A 22,046-nucleotide genomic window follows, 5' to 3' on the forward strand; every position below is an offset into this window, starting at 1 on the left:
GAATCTAAAGTAAAGTTCAAACAGTAAGCTGATTTGAAAAGATAAGATAATTAACAGGTTCATCTTATTCTTTGTAACATTAATCTGATCTGGAATATTTACTTATTGTGGTTTTTTTTTTTACACAATCAGTGTAGAAAACATTCCAAATCAAACTCTTTATCTTGACTATGTTTTCTCCATTCACCTCATATGGAAGTCCTTTAATGGTACTCATACATAACCTGGTTTGACACAGATCCTTACAGTAATCATGATCTTTATTTGTTAAAATAGAAGTAATAGACTTAAAATAACTTGGTTAAAACAATTTAGAACGTCTTAGTGCAAGTTGAAGTCTGAATTTACCTTTCCAGGATTGACCTTGGCTCGACTGCAGCTAAGCTAGCAGTCATTTTGGCCGTGACTGACATTATCTTCAGTGGACGTTGCCTTTCATACAAGCATTTAGAGGAAGAAGTCTACTCTTAATCTTTCAAACATTAAACCTCCATCATCGTCAAAGATGAAGACCTCTGAAGAATCAGCGACACTTGCAGAAGCAGGTCTTCCAAATTTATAAATTTGTAGTTCCGTACTAATTACGGAACTACAAATAAATTCACTGATGGTTGCAAACATTTCCAAAGTTCTTGGTGATGATTTCAGCAAACGTTAAAGATTGTAATACAATTCAAAGCTCAGTTTCACTGCTGCATGATACAACTGCATTTTCTTAAAGATATCAAACAAGGATAGCTTATAATTATCCTGGTTTCTTCTGCTAAAAACACATTTTGATAAGTGAACAGTATTCAAAAAATAAATCTTTCTGAAGAATTCTGATCTAATTCCAAAAAATTACTCTGATGTTTGCCTAAGATTTGAAAATAAAACAAACAAAATAAAATCATTTTCTATTTTAAAATAATAAAAATAATTCCCACCTCTTCAGGATCAGAAACCTGCAACATTCCTGTCAAATTTTTGGACAAATTCCTTGACCATGCTAGTTATAAAGGAAAATGATAACTTAGAAAAATTGATGCAACTTCAGCAAAATGCCCAAAACGTAATTTTTAATTACTTGTGAAAGTAAAACTGTGAAGGTAAAGAATATAATTGGTCCAAGGTATCACAATAAATTGGGTTAATTCAAACATACTGAACTGATGGGTTTAAAAAAACAGTTTGGCATACCCTGTCTAAATAGCATACTGGAAGTCTACTAGGCTACTTTCATAACACCATAAGCATATTTGTATGTTTGTTGTGTAATTAATGTGTACTATATAATAGACAAAAATTAGTAGTGTGAGGTATACCGAAGTGATGATTAAACTCCTTTAAAACATTGAAAGAATTCATCTTTCCATTTGCTATAATTCACTCAACCTAGCAGACAGCTAGCTGGATGTGTAAAGCAGTAATTTTCAAAATATTTTTTTTTCAGCAATATAACCTTCTTTCAAGCATGTGCTTCAAATTGGGATGTTTATTTAGCAAGTGAAAGTTATTATTTAGTTGTTTAGATACAGGATTGGACTTTTTCACCTTTTCTCTACGTACTCCTCAAGATAGCCCAAACTGGCTGACCCCACTAGCCAACCATTTTGTAATTTTATTTTATTTTATTATTATTTTTATTTCAGTGAGATACAATGAAATAATAGTTTATAGAGGAGCATGCTGGTTCAGTGCAACACCCATCAAAACAGCATACCCCTTCATAAAGATCAGAATGCTGATTTGATAAAATGGCCTTGTAGAGTGGTATGCTAAATTGACAGGGTATGCCAAACCGACAGAACACCCGCCCCCTGTTGGCCCCTCTCTAGAACCGCCCATGGCTAGTGGGATAGTTTTATCTTATAGAACGTTTTTAACCAGTTATTGATATTAATGATAATAAACAAAATAGAAAAATGTAAAAGCAATTCCACAACCTGTAATATTTATTTGCTCAAATTCATTACAAAATACAGTAGATTTTACCCCTACTCTTTTCTTTGCCATACTTGGCCAGACATGCAATCTATTAAAATTTCTCCTTACTTTATGTACCATAAAAATATGACTATTATAATAAATGAATCAAGCACTTTTTCCTCTCTTCTCTTTTCGGAAGTATATAATGCATGAGGTCATGAAGAAGGAGGAAACAGATCTCGATAGCTAAGATGGCGGAGGAACAGCAGGAATCCTCGCAGGGAGAGATGGAAGGTGAGAAAATCAGTTGCTCGTGAAAATCTCCAACAAGGTGCAGTTGACATTTATCGGGCAGCTGGAGCTCAGATTAATGCATCTCTCCGCAGAGGGCTTCATCTGTCTCTGTAACCGTGGCTGACACGCCACCTGAAAGGCCACAGCTTCCCAGCTAACACTAGCGAGCTGCAGCTGCTGCAGTTACACAAAGAAAGAAAGAAAACCGCTGGTTTAGTTACAAGCAGGGAAACGGTGCGTGGACTTGAACTAGTATTAAACTTCACAAGGTGTATAATACGTAGGATTAACATGTAAGGGGGGAGGTTTTGTTTTCTGAACGGTGTGGAGACGTTTTTCGTCGTGCCCAGAAATTGTTTTGTTTTCGCACAAGTCGAGCTAGCCCTGTTTAGCTCTCGGGCGGCAGCCGGTGTTATGTGGAAGATTGGGTTCGTTATAACTGAGGAATGCTGTTTTACAATAGCGTTGTTTACTGGTAACAAGATTTTTTTAATTTCTGAAGGTAGTGTTTTGTTATTTTTTAAAATCTTTGCTCAGGTTATGTTCACGTAAACATTCGTAGAACTACATCCTTTTTTAAAGGACCAAGATAAAATGAAACGTACAGAAGATATTAAAGTAATGGTCAAATGTAATTACAGTAGACTCTAAGATCTGAATGAAAGATGCTGGATTCGCTGGACATGTAGAATGTGTTGTCATTTATGTGTTTCTGAATCATGTCCAGAACCACAAACCTCAGAGATGAACAAATGTGGTGTTTTTCTGTGGTCGGTGCCAACACAGATTTTTATATCTGTTTATGTTTTTACTCGGATTATGTTTTAAGTTTGTATTTTATTCCACTCTTTAAAGTCTGTGATCAAAAATTATTTCATACTTTGGAACCATCTGCACCAACACCTGCTGCTTAAAGATAAGCTAGCTCCGTTTTAGCCTGAGGATTCGGAGGGCAGACTGATTAAAAGTAGTGGACCTCCGGTATTTTCATGAGTTGGGGATAAAGGCGAATAACTAAGATATGCGAATACTTAACACCCTCTCTAAAAATGCTTAAAACTTCCTATTTTAATTGTTGCAATCACCAAAATACCTTAATATGCATCAAATGCACAGTTTTAAACTGTTTTAGCATTACTTTAGTTCACCATCCACTGTTTTTCTTATCTCCGCTCTTGGGGTTACAGCCAATCAAAACTGAGCAAAAAATAAAGCTGCCCTTGGATTGGCCGCTTGGAAACGCAGCTGATATTATAACAAGTAGCATTGCGTGTAGCTAGTTTAGCTTCCCAAGTTGCTCTTCAAACATTTTGAGGAAATGAATCCGCAAAATTGCACCACAGGTTAGGTTTACTGTAATTGAGAATACTTCCTTCCACTGGAAATTGAAGTTCTGCCATGATTTTTTTTTCTGACCTGTATAACAATGCAGGTCCTTTTGTTATTTTCTTGTGTGAAAGTAAACTTGCATTAGTGCTTAAAAAATTTGAAGGGAAATGACACGGTCTCTTCCTAACAGCAAGTTTACCTGCACTATTTTCTTTCCCTTCCTCATCTGCTCTTTCCTTCTATATTTATGAAATTCCATATCCAGTCCTGACTTTGACTGTCCTTGACTTCTCCTTGTTTTCCAGGAGTTAATTGCCTCGCCTATGACGAGGCCATAATCGCTCAACAGGACAGGATTCAGCAGGAGGTGAGGAATCAAATGTTTCTTCTAAGGGGATTGCCCCTGAACACACCAAACCACACTGCATTGCATTCTGGGTAACTGGCAGCTATCTGGTCTGAGTGCCTACACACTTTGTACGCAGACGATGGAGAGAGGGAAAAAGCGACAAAATGAAAGGAGAGAAAATAGGAAAAGGACAAAAGCAACAATGCTACTAGTTCATAAATGAACTGATGAGCTGATGTAGAGATTATTTTAACAGCACTAAGAATGACCTTTGTGTTTTTGGTTTCAGCTAAAAGCAGATGTAGTTAACAAATTTAATAATTTTTTTTCAATGAAAATTTCCAATATTTTCTTCTAGAATTTATGTTCAAATTTGTGAAAATTTTGAGGTAATGTTATTCCCTCATCAGCAACATGCCTGTAGCGTTTCCCTGATTAATTCATGCGCGCTTGAGAAATCCTTTAATCTCTATGGCAACTGTTCAGCTGCACAAAACGCCTGGTTGGATCTAGCTCCGCCTTCGAGGACAAAGCTCCTCCTCAGAAAAGCAGATTCCAAGCTTCCGAGTATCCGCCTGGTGGAACTGTGCTGCTGCGGAGCTCGTAATAGGAGCCACTTCTCAGACCAACGCTGGTAGAAACGTTATAAAAAAAAAAAAAGTTAATAGAGGAGCCATGTTGTGATGACATCCTGAAGGTGGAGTTTCAGAAAGAGCAGGCGTTTCTTAAATTACAGTGTCAAATTTTTTTAAGTCATATTTGATTGCATTTTTGTAACAACATAGTGACTTGATTGTGCTGTAAAATGCCACTATATGCATGGAAAATACATGATATTGCCCCTTTAAGAGATATACTGATAATAATTTAGAGTCTGTTTGAAGCTTTGATGTCTTTCTCCACCCAGAATAAGCCTTAACAACATTTTAGGGTTGAAATATTAAAACAGGCAGTTATAACGTTTTTAGAGGAGGTACCAAAGTGTTCGTGTATTGTAAATGCACAGTTGACAACGAGTTTAAAACATCTGAGTTGGTGCAACTGCAGACTCACTGTATCGTCTGTGCAGATCGCAAACACCAACCCGCTAGTGTCGGACAGACAGGACCTGTCGGTGCTGCAGAAAGAATACGCTGAGGACGACACGGTTTATCAACTCAAGCTCAAGGTCGGCCAGACTGCCTGTTCATAGCGTCGGGTTTTACAGCACGGCTCCAAATTCGTAACCAACGGTTCTTCGTTTTCTGTTTCAGGACCTATACAAAAAGTACGCGTATATCCGCAAAACACGACCAGATGGAAACTGTTTCTACAGAGCCTTCGGCTTCGCACATCTGGAGTCGCTGCTAGACGACAGCAAAGAACTTCAGAAGTAAGAGGCATCAGGGCTACTGTCGGCTTATTAAAGGGTTTTTTTTCCATCTTAAACCAAAAGGATCCATTTTGGCTTTATACTTTATACCATTGCTGCCCTGCAAATTAAACATACTTGCCAGTATTTAGCTTCTGTGTTATTCAAGTTACCATGACGCATCAGAATGTGCATCAGATTCTGTGTTGGGATGTTTCTATCTTTAATAAATGTTTTTGTATTTTTAGATTTAAAGCAGTTGCAGCTAAAAGCAAACTAGACCTGGTTAACGAAGGCTTCACTGAGTTTACCATTGAGGATTTCCACAACACGGTGAGCGTCCCGTCCGTCCGTTCGCCGTTTCGCTCCGCAGGTCTGGTTGTTGAAGCTGTCGGTTCGGATTAGATGGATAAATCAGATCGGCTTCTCAGATTAACAAATTAGCTCCGATTTAGTTTTTCTGAACCACAGAACTTTATTGTATTGACTTGCTGAACTGTTTTCATTCATTCCATATTTACACATGTTTTGATTTGGATTTGAGGACACAGACATACATCAAAAACACATTATGTTCAAGATTTTCTTCTTTGTGTTGTATTCATCACTTGACAACAACATTCCTGTTAAGCTAGCTCACCTTCAGTAGCTAATGTAAGATTTATTAAGTATATTTATTTATTAAGTATATTTAGCTAAAATAAATATACTTTATAAAAGTATTTATATTACTTTTATTCACAACATACTAATTTATTCCTAGGTGTCTTGTAGTTGATTTTGAATGTGGCTTTTTTTTTTTTCTTTGCCGAGATGGCTAAAGTACACAATATTTTTTTTGTCTTGATTTTTTTAGTAGTTAATTATTATTTTTTGCTCCCCTCCCACCTGCCATCCAGTTCATGGACTTGATTGAACTGTGTGAGAAACATCCCGGCCTGCAGGAGCTGCTGAACTCTTTCAACGACCAGAATATGTCCGACTACGTTGTCGTGTACCTGCGCCTCCTTACCTCAGGCTACTTGCAGCGAGAGCATGGCTTCTTCGAGCATTTCATCGAGGGAGGACGTACCATCAAGGAGTTCTGTCAGCAGGTGGGCAGCGTTTGGGATAAAAGTTGTTTTATAGAGAAACGTGATAAAGATAGAAACTGGAAGTCGCGTTTTTCCCCCAGCTGATAGTGATTGTGTTTCAGGTCTTAATCGCTGATTCTAATTTTTACTACTGCACATAAAACAGCAGCGGTGGGCACCGCTAACTAAAAGAGTTAGTTGCACTAATCATAAACATTAGTTCCGCTAACATGCCACCCCAATGTGCTATTTAGTAAAAGGTAATGCTAAAGCGCTAATAATATCTGCCCTCAAAAGATAACCCTCAAACACCAAATTAATTTAGACATAATTTACATTTTCCATAATACCGTTAAATATTATATTTATGTTTATATGTTGTTCTCTACTGTCTTCCTATAGGTAAACATAGATACTTAAATATCATTAAAGAGGATTTTTGAATGAACTTATGTGAAATGTTTGTGAATATGTAGTTTATTGGGTATTTATTTTTTTCCTTTCTCCTTTCCTAGGAAGTAGAACCTATGTCTAAAGAAAGTGACCACATTCACATCATTGCCTTAGCCAAGGCCCTGAATGTATCCATTCTGGTGGAGTACATGGACAGAGGGGAAGGAGGGTCTGTCAATAACCACATCTTCCCTGAAGGGGGCGACCCACGCATCTTTCTGCTGTACAGACCAGGCCATTACGACATCCTGTACAAATAACACTCCTGGGCCACATCAGATCACATCCTCCTCAAGCTGCGCTCCGCAGGGGGAGCGTTTAAGAAAAAACAAACAAAAAATAACATCAGCTGCCACGTTGATGTACAAATCGCATCTGTGTCTGAGATGATTCTCATTTATTTGGAAATAAAACGATAAAATCACATGCGTCTCATTTTACCCCTTACTCCAGACCTCCCCTCACCCCCGACACCCAGGCTATCCTCCGCCATCACACAAATGGTTAACGGGGAAAAAAATAGTTGGAAAATAGAAGTGACTCCAGCCGATTAGTTGTACAGTTTTTTTTTTTTCTTTTGTGGTTGTAAATGTTATCTACTTGCTTTGTTTGATTCTCTTCCTTTGGTACACTGCGTTTCATTGAGGTTTATTAAAGCAATTTACATCTTATTTGCTGCCTTTTCTCTGACTCTCAGATCTTGCTCTCTTTTTTTTGATCAGGAAAAACTACAAGACACTAACAAATGGCCAAGAGTTATACCAAATGTATAATTTTTCTTTTTTCTAAAAAAATTTTTAAGAGACATCATCCAGAAACTTAATACTTTCCGTAGAAACGTTGGGTCTTGAATCTATTATTTGCCTTCTGCTGTTTGTCTTTACAATAAAAGTGCAAAAGCTGTAAAAAAAAACAACAAAAAAACTAGTTCTATTCAGGATTTCAACATGGCTGTGAACGCATAACCAAATGCCCTGAAGACACTTTTCTAAACTGAAATTCTTCATCAGCATCTACAGCGTTTTGAAGAAATCTGTATAATATGATTTAAAGCAACATGTAATTTCCCTTTAGGAATAAGTATTTTTGAATTGAATTTTATTTTTAGCTATAAAAACGAAAAGCGACATTTTTAAGAAATCATCATAAAATTAAAAATAAACGAATAAATCAAACAGCTAGTTGTCTTGTTTTTCAACTGTTTTCGTGAATATCTGAATATTAGAACCACGAATTTACGCTATATATGTAAACTAACCAAAGATCGTACATTAAAACGAGATGTTTTCTCGTTTACGTTTTACTGGATTCTAGAATAAATTCAATATTATAGAATTCGTGGTCAGAGTGAGAGCTCTGTCTCTGTGGTTGAGCTATGGAGAAAACAAACCAACATGTCTGCTCTCACAAAGTCGTTCACGTTGGCTGGCAGAAGAGTAATCTCCAGGAGTTTAAGGCAGCATTCATCAGTGACAAGTATGTCCAAAGTTGGAATTATTCATGTCAAGATAGTCTCGTTATTTTCTTTAGTGGTTTCTAAGCTAACCAGCTAAATAGAGTTTTTCGTTCAAAAGGTTAGCTGTTGACATTTAGAGTAGCACAAAGGCTAGAATGGCTTGTTTGGTGATGAAGATTTATCGCGAATGTATTCAACAACTGCATATGGCACAGCTAAAGGTTCAACTGCAAAGTTTGTCCACGACGGTTTTTATATAACTACCACAAACTTCATTGTGTTTTCTCTGGATTAATCCAGCAGGTCACCACAAAGTAGTTCATAATTAAGTTGAAGGAAAATGTATTTTGGTTTTGTATTTAGAAATGAAAATCTGAGAAGTCGGTGTGGTGTGCAGGTATATTCAGCCACCTTGAGTCAATTATTATGTATAACCACCTTTAAAATGTTACAGTATGTCACTACCAGCTTTCTAATCAAAAGACTGCATTATTTTTTTCATTCTTCTCTGCAAAATAAGTCAAGCTCAGTCTGATTGGCTGGACAGCAAAAAGCATGGTAAGATTTTAGTTTGAACTTCTACTTGTATGGTGGCTCAAAAGGGTCAACACAGCAGCCACAATGGAATTTATGCTAAAAAGGAATTTATTCTAAAACAGAGGTTATGCCAACCTTGCTAACATAACTTAACATAATGTTGTCATTGTCAATCTGGCTGCTTAAGGATGAAATGTCTTGGTAGGCCTTCATGTCATCCATTTTCAAATGGATATATTGGACTTTTACTTGTATGGTAGCCCAGAAGGATCAACAAAGTGTAAAAGTCACAGTGCAACAACACAACAATGACACTTAAGTGCTAAAACGGAATTTATGATAAAAAAATAATTTATGCTAATACATTGAGGCTATGCTAATGCAGAATTTAGGGTAAAATGTAAAAATCACAATGCAGCAACACGACAACAAAAACCACTATGGACGTTGTACTGAAATGGAAATTATGCTAAAGCAGAAGTTATGCTAAACATGCTAAAATAACTTTCTTTATGAATCTCTGATAAATATCGTCCTTGTCTGCGTGTTTAAGTATGCCATGTCTTGGTAGTAAAGAGCTGAAGGACACTATAAGTCAGGACTAGATGGTAAGCTGTGCACATTGTCCTGGTAACCACTGTGTCTCTTTTCTCTTTCTCGTGTCTAGCTGAGCTGATGGAAAACATGGATAAGAAATCAGCATGGGACCGCTTCTACTCTGAGACCAGCAGCAGGAGTCACAATTTCAAAAACTTTGAGTGGTTCTTCGGCTTCGATGCTGTGCAGGACTTCATCACGCCCTTCCTGCAGACTGCGTCCCTTTCACGCCGTCCTGTCCAGGTCCTGGACATGGGATGTGGCACATCTGCGTTAGGCCCCTCCATCTACAGAGACTCCGCTTTGCCAGTGCGAGTCACCTGTGCCGACATCTCCCCTGTAGCCGTGCGGCTAATGCGGGAGCACGTCCGGGCTAACCCCGTCCGGCCTCGCAACGCTTCCTCTCAAATAGAGTTTTTAGAACTGGACTGCACCCAACTTGACAGCCACTACGGTCCCAGCAGTCTGGATCTTATTGTTGACAAGGGCACCACAGACGCCTTGTTGAGGTCCAAGGAGGGGGCAGAGAAGGCGGCCTCAGTGCTGAGGCAGTGTCTGAAGGTGTTGCGGCGCTCCGGGTCTCTGCTCCAGTTCTCAGACGAGGATCCTGATGCCAGACTGGTGTGGTTAGAGACGGCCGCTCAGGGTCAGGGGCTGGCGGCGGCAGACGTCGGGGTGCAGGAGGTCGGGGTGCTAAGGGGTGTGTGTTACTACTGTTATCAAGTGACTGCTCATCATTATGTAAACAAATAAAATTTTAAGTTATTGAAGTCTGTGTGTAGATATGTGTTTCATATCTACACACGGATATTCAAACACACCCAGCTTTGTAAAAATGCCACATTACTGTAATGCAGAATAACGTAATCATTTGTGTTGTCAAAAAAAGAAGAAAGAAAATGACCCCACCAGGAAATGTTTACATTTTACGAAAAAAAAAAAAAAAAATCATGAATAAGTTAAAATGATGCTGTCTGACAGCCAAGAAAATATGGTTTAGCTCTCTTTATGTTTTAAAAAACATAATTTTCTCAAGAATTTCCAGAATGAGCGAACATTAAAGATTCCTCCAACAAGTTCCTCCATCCGTCACTCAGACCCGTTTCCGCTGTCTACCGCCATCTAGTGGCCAAGTTTTATTCAACAACAGAGATCCCAGAAAATACATGGTTGAGTCCGTTTCTGTGATTGTACAATGTAACATTAATATTTTTGAGAGAATTACTTTTGGGTTTTTATTTACTACAAGTAATAGTCATTAAAATATTTCATTCAGCTTAAGGAATCATAATAAATAACCATTTTCTTTATGGTATTTGATGATATTCTGATTTATTGAGATGCTTTATAGAAACAGACATTTCAGAGTCACACAATCACAGTGTGTTGCCATGACAAACAATATCAAATCAAACATGACGTCTCAAAAAGTTGACTTTTAGAGCTTTATTCATACGTGATGAGAAAAAAATGCAAAAAAAATATCTTATTTGCACTCAATTTAAATTTTACATTATTTGATTTATACACAAACAGCTGAATGAGTAACAGGCTGATGGCAAAGATTTTATCCACTTAAAGTTTCTTTATCAAGGACTAAAGGAAGTGATAGGTCAGTGCAAAGATTCACAAAGGGAACCAGATTCATAAGAATCTTCTAGAACAAGCTGTAGAAGGTGGCTGGCTCTTCCCCTTCCTCTTCTTCCAACTTGGCGTCTTCACAGAAATGCGGTGGGATGAGCTGTTGAGGATCAGACAGCCCCATCACGTTGTTGAAGAAGCTGAGAGAAAAAAAGAAGACATGTAAGACATGTATGTATGCTGTGAAAAGTTTAAACACTGGAAAGTCATCGAGCCACTGTGTGATTAGCTTATTAACTGAAAACAGCTGTTGAGTTTCCTGACCCTCTCAGTCTGGGTCAGTAGAACACAGCCATAGTGAGGACGTCTAACTGGACAGACGTCCAAGGAGACAGACATGGACACCCTTCACAAGGACAGGCCGCCACAAAAGATCACGGCTAGAGGAACAGAAACTTGAAGGAAAAAAATTGTGCCTCTTCAACCTGCAACCTTGAGAGCAGGATGCTCAACAAACTGTTGAGTGAATTGAGATCAACATATTTTTTTCACTTTTTTATTGATTGATAATTGAGCAAACAGTGGAGAAAATAGTAAGACTCACAATCCTGATAATACTGATATTTTTGTCAGAATTATTTGGAACTTATTGTGACGATAAACAGTAAATTAAAATTCTTATCATCATGAGATTTATCAAGATAAACAATAGGATAAATGATAAATGTCCACCCATGTTTTGCTGGTACATTTTCAAATTTAGCCCTGCATGGCAGTAGTTCTGGATGACATTTGTCAGAATGTGAAACCCTTAGGGCCTCTAAAGCCTCAGGCACCAACCTGGTGATCCTCCATCCGTCCCTGCAGCTGTGGAACAGCGTGGTGACGGGAACGCAGCCGAACTCCGTCACGGTACTCATGTACTTCACTGCGGTAAACACAGAGCAGGTCAACCTGTCAAACTGGAAATCCCGCGCAGGGATTTTTTTTTTTTCTAAGAAAGGTCATGTGCTTCCTGCAGCACCACGTGATTCTGTTTTTCCTCCTGTCGTACCTGTCTTGTTCCTCATCTGCAGCTGTCCGGTCCAGGTGTTGACCAGGACCCCCTGCCCGGGGCCGGAGGAGCTGCCCAGCACGGCCTGGCCCAGCAGGGAGGCATTATGCGGGATGGCCAGCGGGTGGAAACATCGGTTCAGGCGCTTCTTGCAGCACGTCTGGTTCCTGTAGTTGATCTTGTACATCACACCCTTACAAAACAGGAGAGGATTATAATACTACTGCTAAAAAACAAAAAACAAACATAACACGTTGTTTAAAATCCCTTCTCTGTGGTTGTTACTTCTCTGTAGAGCAGAAGCACGTCCAGGTGGAAGGTCTTATTGTTGTAGGATCCAAACTCCCTGAGGCGGATCCGCTGTCCCAGAGCATCGTAGGTGTATTTGGCGAAAGCCCCCAGCTTCTCATTCTGGGTGGACTGGAAATAAATCCAAAATAAATATTTACTATAATCACAAACGATCGCTTTTTGTTATTTGGCTGGTAAAAACAAAGTGGCAACTCACCACAGAAAGGGAACCGGTCAGCAGCGGCGGGGAGGCTGTCGAGATGAAAAGCATATTTTAGTCTGATTAGACGATAAAAGTAGAGATGTTCACACAGGTGTGTGTGTGTGTGTGTGTGTGTGTGTGTGTGTGTACTCACTGCATGGCCGGGGTCTCTGGGCCACGCAGCCCACCGACAGGCACACCAGCAGCACCAGAGCTCTCATGTCGTCAGGCTGACTCTCCTCTCGCAGTCGGAGCTCACTTCCTTTAAAGGTGCGCAGTTCTCAGTCGGTGTCACCTGACACCTGTTTCCTGTTTTTAATTTTGTTAATATATTTTGATGCTTGATGAATGACTTTCAGCGTGAACTCATGCTGAAAGTCATTCAGCGTGAGTTCACGTAAATCAGCTGAAAAACGAAATCGACATTTTTGAGCTTTCTGGGTACAAAGCAACAACAAAGAAAATACATACATACACAAATATATGCAATAAGTGTTGCCTCAGTCATTCAGTTCATTTTTACATCATAATGTTGTATTTATACTAGTGCTGTCAATTGATTTAAGAACATGTAATCAAATTAATCACACTCTTGCACAGTGATTAATTACTATTAATCACTGTGCCTAACTTTTGTAGCTTGAAATATAAATGTGCGCACAGTTGTGGTTCTTGCAGGAATGTTGCCCTGGGCAACCCCCTCCTTCTGCTGCGTTTCAGCCAATTAAAATGAAAGAAATTATCTGTGGGGAATTTTTGTAGCAGAAAGCAGGTAATGTAATCTCCCAGAAGTCAACAGCAGCTAAAGGAAACTTACTCCACTACACATGCATACAAGTAGCAGAGAACCTGTTCAGGGGCGAAATGACAGATAAGATATATTTTATTTTCTAGTTCTTGTGTGGCCCACACCTTTCTGATGTTGCCCTGGGCAAGTGTTTTTTTTTTTTAATCCCAAGCAAAACATGTCTTAAGATTTTCAGTTTTCTAGGTTTTTATATTCAGAAATCTTTATAGGAAGTTTTGTTTAAAACAACTCCACAGCCCCCAATATTACGTTTTGCAAACTGCAAAACGTAATATTACTTTTTTTAAGGGGATTTATTAAAACGTTAGTTTAGAACTGTCTCTCTCTCTCTCTCTCCATTCATTTGGACCCTGAGGCGACAATCGCTTGTCCTCGTACGTGAAATTTCGAGCTCGTACACGTAGATGCTCACGTGGACTGGCAACGTTACACATGAAAGTTTTAAAATGTTCAATTGTTGTTACTGTCTCAGAAAACTTTAACCTTTCGCTGTCGTTCGTCGAAAGGTTAAAGACAAAAATACTTTAAAAAGTGAGAACAACGAGTCAAGCGACAGTTCCTCTAGTTTCCTACTTCCCCGAGTTAATAAAAAAATAATACAATCTCATACATTGAGGGGGAAAAACAGGTTTTACATATCAATAACCCATGAGCTACAATATTAGAACAAGCTAAAACTTGCATAAATTTTATTATGTTATGTTCACATGCCGAGGAACAAAATTAGACTTGGATCCTGAAGATTTGTTTTGGCTCTGTGGTATCAGCCATCAGCCATCAGCCTATGACAGGTTTCAAACTCAAAATATAGAATCATTTTTTTCTATATCTGACATATAGAAAAATGTCAAATCCTAATGATGCACAGTCATGTTTGCGACTGTAAAGTGAAAATATGTTAGTTTAAATCCGGGATGCACCGACCTGAAAATATGGGCCGATGCCAATGTCTAATTTTAATGTGATGGCCAACAACTATTATCTTATATTACATATCCAGATATTATACATCCTGATATGTGTTGCTACAGCTAAACACACCACAGTCACAGTTGCTGCATCACCATTACTGTCACATGACCAAACAAATTCGACATGACTCAACCCCTCCTCCCAAAACACATCTGGCAACAAGATGGAAATAAACATTGGTTATTATCGACCCAGAAATATTTATGGGACTAATATTAAGGCAGATTAATATTGGACACTTTGAAGCTGTTGGATACTTGTGCAAGGTTCTGCACTCAGCTTCCTGTCAGTCAGTTCAGGAAACGACTGCTGGTGTTTTCTACTGTGACTGACTGCTGCATATTTTAATAAACTCACATAAATCATTAATTACATTAATGTTGTATTTAATGCCTCCTCTGACCTCATGGCCTTGGTTGTACATTGTCATGGAGCTCAGTACAGCTGCAGCGTTTGTATTTATTTTTCTGCATTTATAAGAATATCACTGCTTACATCAAAATGACATGAGGAAAAAAAATATCTGGATGAAAACAATACAATAGCAGAGGATAATTTCTATATCTATATCTTTCAATTCCTTGAGTGGAATCTGGAATAAAGTTCCAGAAAACTGCAAAGATGCTGAAACACTGATTCCTTTAAAGCAGAGGTGCCTTTGACAAATTTAATGAATTTGATGATGGCATTTGACAAAATGTAACATTGATTGCTTGTTTCATAGCTGCTTACTGTATGATGTTTTTATGGAGTAAAGAACTTTGAACAGCCTTGTTGCTGAAATGTGCTGAACAGACGAACCGACTGATGTTTCCTCTCAGTTCTGAACAATATAAATATGAACAATTCATTATGAATGAATCCCAATTTGAATTCCATTCAGTTTTTTCAAGTTTTATAAGAGCTACTTTGACTAAAACCACAAAAAAGTCATTTTACAGTAAAATAGATAGGCTCCTGCTGCAGTGTGTTTCTGGTTTTTAAAGAAGCTGCAGGAATGAAGTGTGTGTGTCTCGCTCCTCTTCCTCCAGCTGGGCAGTGCTGCAGAACGGTGGTGGGGTGAGATCCTGGGGGTCTACCAGGCCGACAACGTTGTTGAAGAAACTGAAAACCAGATGAAAACAATCAGTTCAATCTGTTACAGCTGCATCTGAGCAGAAAACACAGTTCTGTGTCTGAGTTCATGCCTGGTTTAAGGTTTGTTTCTGCTTGTTCTAAGTGGTAATTTTATTCTGTGATCCACTTTCTTTGAAAGCTGGAAAATAGATGAAATATCTACTCAACACCAACCTCAACCTGAAAATCCAACATGGCTGACACATTTGTGTAAGATTATGACAGGTGAAGAGCTAAAAGTTTAGATATCACAAAAGATATAATTTTTCACCTGTGTGCTAAAAAGAATTGGTCTATTTTCTATCAACCAATGGAATTTGCTAACTATTATTATTAGCTATTAGCTGCTATTAGCTAGCTGCTTTCCTCTACTCCTATTTGATCCTTTTTAAACCTCCCCCCCTTTCTACCTTTCTTTTCTCTCTTCTTTTTTATCTCTGTGTCCACTACATTTGAAATGAACCCAAAGAAATTTCTAATACATTTTATTTTCACAGATCAAGTGTAGCATCTTGGCGAAAGCGGTAATGCTGTACTTATAAATCTGTTGGGCCTCACTGTGACCCTCACAGCAATTCTGAATGTCGCACTGCCAACAAAACATGTAAATAAAAAAGAAAGCTATTAGCTGCCGTTAGCTATTAGCTGCTATTAGTATTTCACATTGTGAACTTGTTTTTCTAAGGATTTTATGCATTCAGAAATTGTAACATTTTTACTGATAGGGGCTGTGTGACTGTTTTAGTGACATTGAAACCATCAGAAATGCAAATCTAAAGCTTATTACTGGAGATACTGTTATGTTTTATACACACAGCACAACTTGTTGGGTCGGGTTGATAAGAAACTTCCTCTCATGGTGTAACAACAGATGAGTAGCTTGCGCGTTTGTGGACAATTCTGTTTATTTTGCTACATTCAGCCGACTTAGTATTGTTTATGATGAAGGGTAATTATTTTTGATCACCTGCTGGTTAATTGATTATAATAGGACAGATTAGCAGGTATTACAAGTTGTTTTCATCTTCTGTTTATGTGTTTCCTGAGCAAACCGGAGCAGGCCTTCAAAGCCTTATATGGAAGCGTTGTCATGGGGATTGTATAGTTTGTGTCTCTCCATACTGCTTACTCCTATGTTTTCTAGTTCAGTTTTATTAATTTATAAACACTTTTTTCCCACAATTTAAAAAAAAAAATCCTTCTGCATAGTGGACCATTTGCTGGCTGGAGAGAAGAATAAAATCACACCACCAAATTTCCCTTCGTATTTCTGAATTTGAATTGAGTGGAAGGACACCATTTTATTCAGGAATGTAAAAAGACAGCATTATCTGCTCTCTGGAGCTGACGGAAATTAAATAACTGAGGTGTGAGCACTAACCTGGCCGCCACCCATCCTCTCTTGTCTGTGCTAAACAGGGTGCTGATAGGAATACATCCAAACTCTGTAACCGTGCTCACGTACGTTGCTGCAAAAGGAAAAAACAAAACAAAACAGATCAGTCACATAACTGCTGAGTCATTTGCAGTCATGTGGTTGAATGTACACTAGAGTGACTGACAGCACTAAGACCCTCTGGTAACACTTTATTTGAAGGGGAGTGAATAAGACTGACATGACACTGTCATAAACACCAAGAAATAATTACTGATATAAATTTGTTCTAAAAGTATTACTGATTGCACTTTGAAAATTAGGTAACTTTATGCTATTAAAGGTAAAGTTTAAACAGTAATGATTTCCTGGTTAATGTCAAATTGTCATAACAAAGACATTTTGAATAATGTCAACTTTGTGTCATAAAAAAGTGTCATAATTTACCAAATGACGCTTTATGACAACAGTCATAAATATTCATGAAGGCTTATTCATGTTTATGACAGGTGTTATGTCATGTTTATGACAGTATCATGTCAGTCTTATTCACCCCCCTTCAAATAAAGTGTTACCGACCCTCCTCCTTGCTCTGATTGGTTGATTCTAACTGGATATCTGGTGCATTTCTGCAGATATCTGTAGGACCACAGGGAGGAGATGGAGGAGCTTGATTTTTGACAAATTATCTGTCTGATATTATACTGTCATGACATGGTGACAGATTTAACAAATATGTGAAAATATTGTGTCTAAAATTTAACTACTGGAGGTTTAAGTGCCTGGTGTATCTAATTAGCATCATACCTAAAGTTCCACTAGGTCAGTGTTCAATTTTAAAATCTCTAAATAATTTTATATCTATACAAAAGAAATGCAGTTTTTGTACAACTAGTTTTACATTCAGGATCCTTTTCAGAAAAAGGGCTCAGAAACACATACCATGGTTTTCACTGTCTTGTACTACCTGCCACATAAAATCCCAAATAAAATATATTAAAAATTGTGGGCGATGTGAAAAAAAAGTGAAAAACTTTAAATAGTATGAACATTTTAGAAGAAACTCTACCTAGACCCTTCTTGGTCAGCAGAGTCCCGGTCCAGGTGTTAACCAGAATTTCCTCCCCTGGAACTGAAGAGCTGCCCAGCACAACCTGACCCACCAGGGAGGCATCCTTAGGAACGGCCAGCGGGACAAAGTCCGTACTCAGATGCCTCTTCAGGCACGTCTGGTCCCGGTTGTTGATCTTGTACATCACCCCCTGCAGGAAGGGATGGGATTACAAACAGAACCTGTTGGAATCTGGCGTACATGCATATCCCCTCTCCTTGGTTCTCACCTGTTTGTAAAGCAGAAGCACGTCTAGATGGAATGTTTTATTGTCAAAAGACCCAAAGTTGCTGAGGCGGATTCGCCTCCCAAGGCCATCGTAGGCGTACTTAGCAAGAGCTGCCAGCTTCTCGCTTTGGGTGGACTGTAGGACGGAGAGAAGGCGTTTCACTGAGAGGAGTATGAGAACAAAGTCGAGCTGGATTCAACTTACCACAAAAAGGCCTCCAGACATGAGAGGGGGGGATGCTGAACAGGAAAAATGCTCAGTTATTATTATGAGCTGGTAAGAAGAAATACAACATGTTGATGCCGAGCTCTTCCAGTGTGTTTACTTACAGCATGGTTGGGGTCTCTGAGCCAGGCAGCCCACCAACAGGCACACAAACAGAAAGAGAGTCATCATGTTGTCCGACGGCAAGCCCACTGTACTCTGCCGTCCTTAAATGCAAGCCTGTGGGGTTTCCAGTCTGTATCCAGCATAATTATCAAAGATGCTGGTTGTAATGGTATGAAATATGCTGAATCCATGTGACTGAACAAGGAGAACTTTCTAACTTGCTCTAACTGATTAGGATTCCCAAATCCAATGATTATCTCTGGTTTTTGCCCATCCAGCCATGATCACTGTCTGGTCACGTTATTCCCTGGTGAAAACCTATTTATTTGCTCCTCTTTTAAAGACATAAATGAACACTCACCTTCTTAAAAAGTGTTTTATGTTTTATGTTTTAATTACAGCACCAAACCTGCTGTGTATTTACAATAATTTCCCTCGTTCAGGAAAAGTTGAAAGCCAACAACAAAGAGCATCGACCATCTTTTGAGCAGAAGAGTATTCTGTTCAGAAGGAATGAACAGAAAGCTCTTCTTGAACAACCAAACATAAAGATCCTCAGGTCGTACAAAACCAAAAAGCTCACGTATTTTTGGGCAGTTTGTGTGACAAACATAAAAAGTATTGTAGGATGGTGAAGTAGGGAGAGAATAGAAATACATCTAAATATGTGTATGTGTCATTTATCTCCATTTACTGATACTCAATGTAAAATTTAGTCCCTCATTCGCCTCCACTGTCCTGCATGTGGAGATGGACTCCAAAAAATTAGAAACTGTAATTGCAATAAAATGTTAGTTTGCACAAACTTTTGCATCCAAATAAGAATTTTGTGCTGATTTGTGTTGGATATACAAAATCTCAGTAACCTGACAAAGTGTGAAAAATGTTCAAGATGGATGAACTGTTTAGTGTGTGTACTTGTATGTAACCTACTTAGGGCTTTCTCTGGTGTGAGCCTAATGAGGGCCATAGTCCACTCACAAGGCCATGGGCTCTTCTTTTAAGGATTAGGGGTTGGGCTTAATGGTGTCATGTGAATTATGGTTAGCGTCAGGCAAAGTTATGGGTAACCTATAAGCTTGTGTGTGTACAAATCAGTTAAAGACTCAAAAACACAATGAAGAGAAAATTACTCAATTTATTATTCTTGCTCGTGTTCTAGAGAGACATTCTTCAACGGATCATCAGAGTAAATGAAAATGAATTGAAATGGAGAGAACTGAACAAACGCATCCATTTTGAGAAAAAATACTGAACGGCACCGAGGTCTCAACCGAGAGTTGAACAAGACAACAGAGTTGGATGAAATGAAACAATCGAAGGAGGTCTTCATTTCTTGCTTTGAAATAAGCTGAAGAAGTCTACTGGTTCCTTCTGATCCTCCTTTCTCTCTGCTTCAGAGCAGAAGCTGGGGGGATTGAGGAGATTAGGATCTTCAATCCCGATGACGTTGTCGAAGAAGCTAACGGAGAAACAGATGCAGGAATCATAAGGCTGAGCTCGGACATGTCAGCTCAAGTTTTATCATGGTCACGATGCTGAAACTAACCTCGTCACCACCCATCCGAACTCTTTGGTTTGGTAGTTGGTGTTGACAGGAATGCAGCCAAATTCAGTGACCACTGATGAGTACTTTCCTGGAAGGACAGAGAATAAAAGCTGTGCTGCCAAAGCTGGCTGAATGAAGAACCGAGGAGGTTACTGCCATAGACGCCTTCTCACCTGACTTGTCTGGTAGCTCTCCCATCCAGGTGTTCACCAAGAGGCCTTGTCCAGGTCCAGAGGAACTTCCCACCACAGCCTGACCCAGCAGAGTGGCGTCTTTTGGGATAGCCAGCGGGTAGAACTCTACCTTCAGAGGCATCTTCTTACAGGTACGGTTATGATGGTGGATCTCATACATGGTAGCCTGATCAGAAAAGTAAGGAGGGACAGTTTCAGCAAGGTCAATTCTTTCAGATTCTTCTGTACATCTTACAGAACACTTTTCAAACAAATCATCCTAAAATGGAGAGGGTGGGACAACTGCAAACCTACAAACAAATGGCTACCAACACATAGAGCATGCATCTGTATATGGATATGGCCTTCTGAGACAAGTTACTACTGATCACCCTAACACTGTGCTATAATGTACATATTTAAGGGCATCAATATTTGCATTGGAATAAGCAGACCATAAAGGCCAGATGACTTCTCTTGTATTAAGTGATGGAAGTTGAGGCAGTGCTGGTACTCTGGTGTCAGACCCGGTGCTATAAGGTCCTTGTAAATTTGTGTTGCTGATCTGGAAATGTATCAAAAAGGTTCCCACCCTGAAGTTTCATTCACGATGCTTAATTTGGTATTCATGTAACAGTCTCTACAAGTTTTCAGGACTGAAGCCATTGCACACAGTCAAGTAACTGACAATCTTCAAAAGGAATTGTTTCTAAAATGGTGAATTTGTAAGTTGTTCTGGTAATTCTGTCAACTCTGGCATTATAAACTGATCATTGTTCCTCCACAACAGAATAAGGCTTTCTTCATGGGTTTAACCAGAGGTAATCATTTACCATTGCTCCATTTTATTCCACTGCCCTTGTGATTAGGGTTTTTTTTTTTTATGTGTAGCTGTTTCCTCTAAGAAAACTTTCACACTGATAAGAGACTGTGATTTCCTGAAATCACATTGGAATCTTTCTGGCTTTACATCTAAGCAACCAGCTCCACTTGCTTGGAAAAATCTTGAGAGAAATGTTTCTACTGCAGTGTTTCCAAACTTCCATTTCCTTTTTTGAAACCTCTGATCTACAGTCACTTTCTGCTAAAATAAAGACACAGAATATCCATGCTCTGGTCACCTCTCTGTAGAGCAGCAGAACGTCGTAGGTGAACGTCTTGTTCTCGTAGGTGCCCAGCTCCAGCAGTCGTACTCTGCGTCCCAGTGCGTCGTACAGGTATTTGGCGTAGGTCCACAGCTTTTCATTCTGCGTGGACTGGAAAGTGAGAGTGTAAGTGATGCTGATTCACACATTTACTCAGGAGTTCTGCTCAGGTTTTGCTTCATTGTGCAGACGAATGAAAGGCTTACCACCGTGAGGGCTCCGCTGAGAAAGGGAGGACTTTCTGTGTGGAACAAAAATGTAACATTTTTCAAATTAAAAACACCAAACAAATAGTCTAAATAGCAGCAAAATTTTGTCTAATACAGAAAAGGTGAGACATGATGAAGAAATGTTGAGAAAGCAGATGAAGTTAAAGCTTAATTCCAACTAAAACATCCTCCTACCGCATGGATGTGGCGTCTCTGCCAGGCAGGCTGCCAGCAGACATGTGAGCAGGACTGGGAGTCTCATGTTTCTCGATGCGCCGATCTGTTCACTCTGCTGTCACAGGTGAGGGATCTCCTCCTTATAAACTCTGACCTGAGTCTCGGACACGCAGAGCCGTGGTTCCGGGTTTTAGCTCCAGCCCTGACAGCTGGCCGCAGGTTGAGGTCATAAATGAGACAAGTGCTGTTCTCAGAGACACGCTGCAGTAAACATCATAAAAGCCAGCGTCTGCATTATTCTCTGAAGGCTGGTTAATGTTCCATTCAGAGCACACGTTTAAAGCAGGTTTTTACTTTTAGTCGTTTTGTATTTTCTT

The 22,046-nt window shown here is 39.1% G+C and overlaps 5 protein-coding genes across 6 annotated transcripts; 2 read left to right on the top strand and 3 right to left on the bottom strand.

Moving 5' to 3' along the window:
• The first annotated feature begins 2,109 nt into the window (after window positions 1-2,109).
• Window positions 2,110-7,428, top strand: otub1b (OTU deubiquitinase, ubiquitin aldehyde binding 1b). Its single transcript, XM_015012991.2, has 7 exons — window positions 2,110-2,202; window positions 3,837-3,898; window positions 4,950-5,048; window positions 5,134-5,252; window positions 5,480-5,564; window positions 6,131-6,325; window positions 6,820-7,428. The coding sequence occupies exons 1-7, from the start codon at window positions 2,160-2,162 to the stop codon at window positions 7,015-7,017; spliced, it is 801 nt and encodes a 266-aa protein (XP_014868477.1). The 5' UTR covers window positions 2,110-2,159; the 3' UTR covers window positions 7,018-7,428.
• A 617-nt stretch (window positions 7,429-8,045) lies between these two features.
• cskmt (citrate synthase lysine methyltransferase) lies at window positions 8,046-10,660 on the top strand. Of its 2 annotated transcripts, XM_015012988.2 has the most exons (3): window positions 8,046-8,233; window positions 8,734-8,771; window positions 9,418-10,660. In XM_015012988.2, the coding sequence occupies exons 1-3, from the start codon at window positions 8,133-8,135 to the stop codon at window positions 10,098-10,100; spliced, it is 822 nt and encodes a 273-aa protein (XP_014868474.1). In that variant the 5' UTR covers window positions 8,046-8,132; the 3' UTR covers window positions 10,101-10,660. The 2 variants fall into 2 exon arrangements, with proteins under 2 accessions (XP_014868474.1, XP_014868476.1); XM_015012990.2 differs by lacking the exon at window positions 8,734-8,771 and having other exon boundaries at window positions 8,053-8,233.
• On the bottom strand, window positions 10,649-12,767 carry LOC106933622 (ependymin-like). Its single transcript, XM_015012992.2, has 6 exons — window positions 12,630-12,767; window positions 12,491-12,525; window positions 12,268-12,402; window positions 11,983-12,175; window positions 11,769-11,856; window positions 10,649-11,128 (listed from the first exon to the last, which is right to left on the bottom strand). Exons 1-6 carry the CDS (start codon window positions 12,694-12,696, stop codon window positions 11,005-11,007), a joined length of 642 nt encoding a protein of 213 aa, XP_014868478.2. The 5' UTR covers window positions 12,697-12,767; the 3' UTR covers window positions 10,649-11,004.
• Window positions 12,768-14,952: 2,185 nt separating this feature from the next.
• LOC106933626 (ependymin-like) lies at window positions 14,953-18,482 on the bottom strand. Its single transcript, XM_015013005.2, has 6 exons — window positions 18,416-18,482; window positions 18,291-18,325; window positions 18,087-18,221; window positions 17,816-18,008; window positions 16,753-16,840; window positions 14,953-15,359 (listed from the first exon to the last, which is right to left on the bottom strand). Exons 1-6 carry the CDS (start codon window positions 18,480-18,482, stop codon window positions 15,236-15,238), a joined length of 642 nt encoding a protein of 213 aa, XP_014868491.2. The 3' UTR covers window positions 14,953-15,235.
• A 1,052-nt stretch (window positions 18,483-19,534) lies between these two features.
• On the bottom strand, window positions 19,535-21,827 carry LOC106933625 (ependymin-2-like). The gene is made up of 6 exons (XM_015013004.2): window positions 21,688-21,827; window positions 21,490-21,524; window positions 21,260-21,394; window positions 20,139-20,325; window positions 19,966-20,053; window positions 19,535-19,878 (listed from the first exon to the last, which is right to left on the bottom strand). Exons 1-6 carry the CDS (start codon window positions 21,752-21,754, stop codon window positions 19,746-19,748), a joined length of 645 nt encoding a protein of 214 aa, XP_014868490.2. The 5' UTR covers window positions 21,755-21,827; the 3' UTR covers window positions 19,535-19,745.
• Between the last annotated feature and the right edge of the window lie 219 nt (window positions 21,828-22,046).

Source organism: Poecilia mexicana, unplaced genomic scaffold (assembly GCF_051168715.1).
Source record: "Poecilia mexicana isolate PSO_F unplaced genomic scaffold, ASM5116871v1 scaffold_18, whole genome shotgun sequence".
Classification (NCBI taxonomy): Eukaryota; Metazoa; Chordata; class Actinopteri; order Cyprinodontiformes; family Poeciliidae; genus Poecilia; species Poecilia mexicana.